Here is a 9353-nt window from a genome sequence, read left to right on the forward strand (position 1 = left end):
CAATTCGAGAGATACTTTCTGCCACATTCCCTGAGTTATCTTCCAGATAATCGACCTTGTAAAGGTCCGTTCTTTCAAAGTCCCCTTATCCTTTTTGTAAGTACGATGAAGGCTTCGAAGAAAGGATGACGACTTCATCATGATGACCTGAAGCACAGAAATGAAGACACCAACGAAATGGATCAACTTTTTTGAGAAGAGCAACCAAGAACGAGAAGATCCGTTAGAAATTAGCAACCAAATCTTTCCCCCTTACACCACCTCTTAAATCTCGGGACGAGATTTCTTGTAGTGGAGAAGATTTGTAACACCCCGAGAATCATGCTATAGTGATCTCCCCCCTAATGGTGGTCATGTCATCATAATTACTTTGCAAATTGCCACTTGTCAAAAATCAAATTCGAAATTCACTTTGAAATACAAGTCAAATATTTTCATTTTCAAAAGTGCAAACAAAATATTTCACAATTTTGCAAATAATCCCTAGGTATTTATCGTGTAGAAGCCAACCTCTTTTGGATTCCCAAAATACCCCTGGGAATTTTTTAGTGCACCAATAGCAAATTACATGACCCTTTTCATTTCCAAAAAATGTTTAAAGTTTTCCAAATGTCCCTAAACTTTGCGAGCCTCTCTAGAATATTGCCTTTGTTTTATTTGCCAAATCCCATGAGCAAAAAAATGATTTGCTATCGAGTTTAAAATGCAAACCAAAAAAGGGGATAAAAAAGGGGACTCACTGCGCTACTTGGCCTAGTGGCCTCAGTGTAAGGCCCAACCCACCTAAACTCCACGTCGTCTTCCCCTGTTCATCAGGGGCGGCGTGGACGACCCGAGCTCGTTCATGGCTGTGGATGGACACACGTCGTCCATCCACCACGCCTCCGAGGTGGATAAGGTCATCCTAGCTGTTTCTCCCTCCCACACAGCGAAACCCTAGCTCCATTCTGTCCCCTCGTGCTGCTTCTTCTCCTCCCGCAAGCAACTGAGCCGTCGTCGCCTTAGCGTTCGTCGCCCACGCTCTCCATCGTACCCACACCCTAGAACCTTGTCCGCCTGCTTCGCCGTCATCCTCCATGCCGTCTACGACCACAGATTGGAGCTGGGCGCCCCTATAGCACGTGGATCGAGCCGTCTTTGGCCTCGGTGCCGGGGAGCTCGTCGTTGTCGATCCACTCCACCCCGGCCCTGTCCGGCTTCCCCGAGCTACTCGTCACCCCGCTGTGAGGCTCCCTCCGCTCCCCACTCTCTCCTCTGTCGAACCCCTCCTTATCCTGTTCATCTCCATTCACCTTGCCCGTGCCCAGGCCCCGTGCTCGTCGCGTCCGCGCCGGTTGCTGCACGCTGCGCGCGAGCTCGCGCGCCCCGTGTCACGGTCCCCGCACCTTGCCTCCCTCCCGCGGGCGTGCTGCTGCTTCTGCGTCACGCACGGCTCAGCCATCCCACGGCGTCCGCGTGCCCGGCCGGGCCCCTGGACCGCGACCCTCCTCCTGCCCGCACGCCTGACCGCCCCGTCTCCGCCCAACCGCTTCTCCTGGGCGAGCCCATGGCCGCCCACGCTGCCCGCGCCTCCTGTCGCCCGAGCGCGCGCCCGGCTCCCCTCGTCCCTGCCCACGGCCGCCTTGGCCGAAGCACGCCGCTGCTCGGCCAACTGCTTTCGCTCGCCACCTGCTCCCTGCACCGCGTCCACCCCCCGCACCGTCCTCCGGCCACCGCCCCTCCCCCCACGCACGACCCTCAGGCCGCCGGCCGCACGGGCCCCCGGTCGCCTCCCACACGGGCCTTTGGCCGTCGGCCTCCACGCCCGTGCGCCACGCTGACGTGGCGGGGCGAGCCCCCCACAGTGCCGCTGACAGCGGGCCCCACAGTCCTAGTTGACAGGTCAACTGTCCCAGTTGACCTGCTGACTAGGCAGTTCGCCCAGGCCAACAGGGGCCCACCGGCCAGCCTCTGGTGCACCTGTGTGTGCACTACACTGGGTGCACCTAGTATTTAGTTGCTTTTTTGTAAATATATATATTAAAAATAAAATGAAATAAATCCAGAAAATTAGAAAATCTTTTAAACTTTGAAAAATCATAGTAAACAAAACGTAACTCGGATGAAAATACTTTGTACATGAAAGTTTCTGAGAAAAACGTGACGAATCCGAATACACGGTCCGTTCATCTGTCACATGCCCCTAGCATGCTGAATATGGATTCGTACCCTCTCTTCCATCTGTCCGGATTAAGCCAAACGTCAGGAAAACCCGTCCGGATGTTTTCCCGTTCCGTCTGTAACGCGTAGCCCTGGATTAGGCCACCCCTAGCACCGCGTATTGCCATGTTATGCTTTATGTTGCTTTGATTGCTCTGTTATTTATTGTGTTTCCCCTTCGATACTTCTTTTTGGTAGACCCTGAGACCGCGGTTGAACCAGTGATCGACTACTTCGCCGTCGAGAATTCGTATCTGTCTGCAAAGCTTCCAGGTAAGCACCCCCTTTGATCATTCCGATATCGCCCATTCTATTCTCTTATGCTTGCATTAGATTCTGCTACTGTTATTGTTTGCTCCTATTCTGATGCATAGCCTGCTTTTGCTACCTGCTTTCATATCTTACTTGCTTACTCTAAACTGCTTAGTATAGGCTGGTTAGAGATCCATCAGTGACCCCCACCTTGTCCCAGTTGCCCCTGCTTTATGTTCGATGACTCGATCAACGCTATTGACGTCCAGGCCCCGACACCGCACATCACCCCCCTTAGTTGTACGACTCTGTAGAGTTACCATCGAGTGCCGAGAGTGATACCTCATCAGCACTTCTGATGTTAACCCTGTAGTGTAGCTATTCGGTCGTGGTCATCGAGGGTGATTCCTCCTTGATCACTCCCGATAATGACTATGTCGTGCAACTCCTCAAGTGTGGACCAACGAGGGTGATTCCTCCAAGTCCACCTTGATGGTTACATCGAGTGGGAATCCATCGAGGTTGATTCCTCAGGTTTCCCCCTTACTGTTAGACACACGGTTACTATGGTTACTATGACTTTACACTAAACCATATTACCAAAGACGGGTCGACCCCGAGGGGTACCCGCGCGACTTAATTGCGAGTGATGTGGAGTCAGGTTGACTTGGAAGGTGCCCGCGAGATACTTACGAGGCGTGGCCGGGTATTCTTAGCCCTTGTCGCGAGTCCTCGAGACGGGGCGACGGGGTCACATCGATCATGGGTCTCTGTTCATTACTGCGCGTTCCTAATCCACTATGATTTGGATATTTGATCTGAGGGGCCTCTGGCCTGATAGCACTAACCATCACGTGTGCATATTATGGGCGTTCTGCATCGTATGCATCAGCCGAAGCTTAATAGACGTCATGCGACTGAGCGGCGCGCGCCGGGTTGGACTGGAACACCTCGCATTGTATAAGGGAGGCTAGGTCTGCTCACCGGCCGCCCACACAACATGCAGGAGTTCCCAGGGCGATGGCCCAAGACCCCTAGGGGCATAGGTTTAGTCCGGCGTGCTGACCTCTCTATTAAGCCTAGGTCGGGTTGTGGCGTATCGTTTGGCCGAGGTCGGGTATGACCTAGGAAAGTGTGTCCGGCCAGAGTTAATCGAGCATGGTGGGTAAGTTGGTGCATCCCTGCAGGGAAGAAAACATCTATCGATAGCCTGTCCTACGGTAATGGACACTCGGAGTTGTATCCCGATCGATACAACTAGAACTGTATCCTTGAGGTGATAACTGGATAGTATGGCTATGGGATTGCTTTCTCGCAGGGAGTCGAGAAAGGATCTCTGGGTGAGGATGATGACACTACAACTACTTTACATTATGCTAATATGCACTCTTCTAATGCTGCAAGACCTCTGAAGATGCTAGTCGTCGATGGGACTAGGCCTTTTCTCTATCTTGGCATTTCTGCAGCCCAATCCACATATACAACCCTTCCTTTGATAATGTTGCATATATAGTGTAGCTCCTTGCTTACTGAGTACTTTGGATGAGTACTCATAGTTGCTTTGCTTTCTTTTCCCCCTTTTCCTTTCTTTTTAGATGTCGCAACCAGATGACGGATTCTAGGAGCCAGACGACAACACTGGCGACTACTACTACATCGAGGGTGCCTACTACTACGTGACGACCGCTGACGACCTGAAGTAGTTAGGAGGCTCCCAGGCAGGAGGCCTTGCCTTTTCGATCGTTGTTGCTTTTGTGCTAGCCTTCTTAAGGCAGACTTATCTAACTTATGTATGTACTCAGATATTGTTGCTTCCGCTGACTCTTGTGTATTTGAGCTTATGTATTCGAGCCCTCGAGGCCCCTGGCTTGTAATATAAAGCTTGTATTATTTTAATTTGTGTCTAGAGTTGTGTTGTGATATCTTCCGTGAGTCCCTGATCTTGATTGTACACATTTGCGTGTATGATTAGTGTACGATTGAATCGGGGGCATCACACGTGCCAACATATTCCCTTTTAATATTTTTTCCATACTATAATTCCGGGCTAGATCAAGGGACTTATAATAACTATCCAAAAATTCCATAGTATCATCAACCGGTGGCACTTCCTTGCCATGCACAACATCATTGTGAAGTTGCCAAATTCTCCATATAAGTAGAATGACCATATCACAAACCTTATTATCACACGCCACAAGTACATGCATTAGCCACTCTTTACCATAACTCTCGCATCCTTTGCCACACAAGTCGTGCTTGAGGGCATGCAACTAGGGCATGGTAAGAACCTTCCCTCTCTCTGCCGCACACCCGACAACAATCAGTAGTACCAAATGTGTCGGTATAACTTGTTTTGATCAGTGGCAAAGGCACCTGACGCGGCCTTCCAAGCTGCGATACACATTTTAAGAGGAACTTTCGCCTTCCAAACATAATTCTATATGGATCGGTCTCCCTCTGGACACATACTTGAAGCCCCTCCTGCAAATGAATTGTCATGTTCTTTAGTAGCAAGTTTGTAGGCGCTCTTAACAGTAAACTGTCCAGACTTTTTCGTAAACCAGGCAATAAAATCTTCCTGGCTTGTTGGTAATGTACGTATTCTCAGAATTTGCTGCACATTTACATCCCAAAAATGTTGTTGGGGATGCTCCATGTTGAACAGAAAGTCCGAAATATGATTAAAGTGACAATTCCTTTTCGGAGTAATTGGTCTAAGATCATTACCTCTTGGAATCCTAGGATCACGTCATATACGCACCATAGACCCATTACCGATTCTCCAAATAAAACCTTTTTTCACTAGTTGAAGGCCATATTCAATACCTTTCCAAACAACCAAAGAATTACCTGAAAATACCGTGTCCAGAAGATTCTCATTCGGGTAATATTTCACTCAAAGCAGATGAGCATACAAACTATCCGGAGTTTCAATTAATCGCCAAGCCTGTTTAGCTAACAAGGCTTGATTAAAAGCCCGCATATCTTTAAACCCCGTACCATCCTTAGACTTTGGAAGACGCATTTTATCCCAACTTAGCCAAGCTATTTTTTTCTTTCCTTTTTCAATTCCCCATTAATACTGCCTCATCAAACACTCTTCCATTATTTTTTTGTAGTTTTATAATCGTGCACTCCATCTCATAATTCTATTTTGAACCAAAATCACAACAAGAATTATGGAGCCAAACAAATTGGATACAAGAGAACATGACACTCTATTTTTACGTGTTTTCATTCCTTCATTTTGAGAATTCAATTCAAAGAGGTCCTAAAATGTTTCTCGAAGTCCAGACTCTTTCTTCCGGGCGGGACGCACCAGCCAGAAACTTCCGTCTCGCCGAACCTTTTTCCTACGGGAGTTTGCCAAACTTGTCGTCCTGGGCCCACCACTTTCTTTGCGTGGGACCCACTGTCATTTACCTAGTCCAATATGAGTAGTAGCGAGGTACCCCTAAAAAAAAAGAGTGGCGAGGAGGGAGACCAGTCCACGAACGCCCTAGTCAACACGGAGCCCGCAATGGTCAACGGACGCGTCTCCATCGCCCCGAAACCCAAACCGAAACGCACTCCTCGAGTCCACCAGTCCAAGTCCACCTCACCCTAATCCCCCAGATCCACCCCCCCTGGATCGCATCCCAGCCGTCTGTCCAACACTAACCCCTCTCCCGGAAGCTAAAACCCAGCGCAACAAATCAAATTTAACCCAGGTCGCGCACAAATCCGCCGCGCACGCACACAACCTCCATCTCTTCTCCCCTCCTCTCCCTCCCGCAGAACCCTAGCTCACCACAAGCCTCTTCGTCGGCGATGGCGGCGGCGGAGAACGCCGGGGACGTGGCGGCGGGGGAGAGCCGCAAGCTGTTCGTGGGTGGCATCCCGTCCTCAGCGCAGGAGACGGAGCTGCGGGGCCACTTTGCCCGCTTCGGTGCGGTGCGCTCAATCGTCGTGATGCGGGACAAGGAGTCGGGCCACGGCCGCGGGTTCGGGTTCGTCGAGTTCGAGGACGAAGAAGTGGCCGCCAAGGCGCTCGGCGATGGGGAGAGGCCCAAGCACTTCATCTGCGGCCGACTGGTGAGTTCCCTCGATCTCCTTCTTCTTGAGCGTGCAAGACAAAGGTTGGAAGTTGATTTTAGTTTGTGGATACTCACTAGTATTTACGAACTTGGGTAGGCCATTATTTGATCTGGTAACGCGTGCTCTCATGGCTGGGCAAATTGATTGATTATTACTTGTACTGTCGCGGGCTCACCTTGTTAAACTGCCGTGCAATGTAGGAGTGCGACATTTTTTTTTTGCAATATCTGAATTGGTCCCTAGAGATTTTTTGTACTAGGGTGGCGATAGTCATTAGTTACTCAGTTTTGTGTTTTTTTTCGTGCAGGTGGACGTTAAGAGGGCGCGTGCTCGACCTCTGCGGAACTTGGGCGAGCAACCTGTGCATCAGCATCAGCATCAGCTGGAACAGGGTCCGGTTCAGGGTCACCAAGAAGCTGGGGACAGTACCGAGGCCAGTAGTGACAGTATGAGCTATGCTTCAAAGAAGGTATTCATTGGTGGTTTGCGTGACAACATCACAGAGGAGGAGTTCAGAGCTTACTTTGAGGCGTTTGGCACTGTAACAGATGTTGTTGTGATATACGACAGCCTGACAAGCAGGTCAAGGGGTTTTGGTTTTGTCACCTTTGATTCCGAGGAAGCTGTGAGAAAGGTGATGGGGCAAAGCTTTCATGACTTGAAAGGGACAAGGGTGGAAGCAAAGATCGCTATCCCCAAGGATGCTCAGTATTACCATAATGGCCGAGGTCGTGGCTCAAGAACCTTTGGCGGAAGGGGTCCTGTTGGCTTTGATGATTCGACATACCAACCGTACAATAACCGACATGGTTTCTACAATGGCTATATGCCACAACCTGTTCCCACACATCCCTACTATCATGGCCTCTATTTTGGTATGGGAGGCAATCCCTATGCAAATGCATATCCAAACCATGCAGTCATGGCAAATGTTCCAAACATGGTGGCAAGGCGTCCAGTATATAGCCCATATCCCCCAATGTATCCTGGCTATGGTTTTGCATACAGAAGTGGTTATGCGGGTGCTGCGCCTTCTGTTCAGTATGGCGTTAATGGTGGCAGAGATTACATGAATGACCAAGACTCTATGGATGTACAAGAACTTGACAGCACTGCTACCATTGCTACAAAGTTTGAATACATGAAGCTAGGTTCACAATGACGTTCTGGTAAGTTACTTGTATTATTATTAGCCAGCCTGGTTTTAATCTTTACTCTTAACTCTGATGCAGCACATTACATGTATTCTTGTTATGTGGAACTGCAGCAGTTACTCATTGATTTGGTTAGTGTCGTTTGTAACTTAGGGCCAGTTCTTTTGGCAACTTGAAAAATAAGCCGCCTCCTCCCCAGCTTTTTCGATAAGCCAACTCTCTTATTCATTGGGGCTTCTAAACTAGTTATGTGATAACTAATTTAGAAGTCTCAACAAATTTAGAGGGCGGCTTTTTTTAAGCTGGAGAGAGGCAACTTATTTTTTAAGCCGCCCAAAAGACTGGCCTTTAGTGTGAGATCTTTGAATCTGTATAGGCTATCATGTTTATTCATTATTTTTTTGTAAAACGAATCTGGGAACACATAATAATAATCCAAATTATGTAGGGAGCTGTTAAATGTAGTCATTTTCCAATGAATAGTGCTGGTTAGTTATTCAATTTGAATAATGGGTAGTTACTAGTTAATATAACTACTTGAATGTTTGAAAAACCTGCACTGATCAATTATGATGTTTTAGTCTATCTCATGAAAAATTCTCAATCCAAGTTACTCCCTCCATTCCTAGAGACAAGGCGGGAAACTTTTCTCCTAGCATTCTTACTAAGCAGGCCACACTTATATTTTTTCAACTAATCCGTCTAATATACCTCTTCACGCTACACTCTACTCCTCAAAGATGCGCTGGGCTGCTGGCCTTAAGTGCATTGTTAAGTGCTCACCTTCTCTTGCTGTTACTAATGGTCAGTGCCAACCTGTGTAGAGCTAGCTGCCTCTGATTGGTCATGCATGGGCTGAGCAATAAAACTTGCTCAGAATGGCTAATGAATGCAGCCTGCAAGCACGGCTAGCAAGAATATTGATGTTCGTGGTGTCTTAATAACTAATAACTGCTTAGAGTGTGATCTACCAGGGGCAAAAGGGTCCAAAACTTTTAAACGCGTAGCTGTCTTGACTTTGCAGAAAAAGTTTCACTCCTTTCTAGGAATGGAGTGAGTATTTGATATGTTTCCTTTTAATTGTTTATTTATCCTCGTCTACTTATTTGGTATATCATTGTAAGTAAAAACAGGCATCCATAAAAATAAATTTAGGCACTACTCCCTCCGTCTCTTAAAAGAAGGCCTATAAATTTTTTCTGAAGTCAATTGGTGCAAATTTTGAACAAGTTTGTAGGAAAAACTATCCAGAACTGTGATATCAAATTGATGCCATTAGGTACATAACGAAGCATATTTTCATATTATATCTATTTAGTATTGTAAGTGTCGATAGTTTTCCCTATAAACTTGGTCAAGCTATGCACTGTTTGACTTTTGAAAATTATAGGCCCTCTTGTGAGACGGAGGGAGTACTATTTATTGCATTTCATGCTCTTTATTTGAATTATCTAATAATCATTGCATGTAAAATGCAGCATAAATGTATGATTTTAGAGATTGCTTTGCATAAAGGCATATGATAAAATCAACCATTTTGTAATCATTTTTTATCTATACTCCCTCCGTACCAAAATACTTGTCATGGTTTTAGTTCAAATTTGAACTAAAACCACGACAAGTATATTGGAATGAAGGGAGTACATTGGATTTGTTAGATGGAGAGAT

The 9353-nt window shown here is 47.3% G+C and overlaps 1 protein-coding gene and 1 long non-coding RNA gene across 4 annotated transcripts in view; both read left to right on the forward strand.

The window, feature by feature from the left end:
* The first annotated feature begins 861 nt into the window (after nt 1–861).
* On the forward strand, nt 862–4205 carry LOC119359426. Of its 2 annotated transcripts, none has more exons than XR_005172528.1 (3): nt 862–1223; nt 2398–2472; nt 4047–4205. It is a non-coding gene; the product is annotated as an uncharacterized LOC119359426 (long non-coding RNA). The 2 variants fall into 2 exon arrangements; XR_005172529.1 differs by having other exon boundaries at nt 4060–4205.
* A 1892-nt stretch (nt 4206–6097) lies between these two features.
* Nucleotides 6098–9353, forward strand: part of LOC119354775 (RNA-binding protein 1-like) — a 6019-nt gene continuing 2763 nt past the window's right edge. Inside the window, exons 1-2 of one of the 2 annotated variants that reach the window (XM_037621522.1) lie at nt 6098–6528; nt 6839–7700. In XM_037621522.1, coding sequence (XP_037477419.1) covers nt 6265–6528; nt 6839–7693 — 1119 coding nt within the window. In that variant the 5' untranslated portion in view covers nt 6098–6264 and the 3' untranslated portion in view covers nt 7694–7700. The remainder of the gene's footprint in view (nt 6529–6838; nt 7701–9353) is intronic. The other variant, XM_037621521.1, reaches the window with a different exon arrangement.

Source organism: Triticum dicoccoides, chromosome 2A, assembly GCF_002162155.2.
Source record: "Triticum dicoccoides isolate Atlit2015 ecotype Zavitan chromosome 2A, WEW_v2.0, whole genome shotgun sequence".
In the NCBI taxonomy this organism is placed as follows: domain Eukaryota; kingdom Viridiplantae; phylum Streptophyta; class Magnoliopsida; order Poales; family Poaceae; genus Triticum; species Triticum dicoccoides.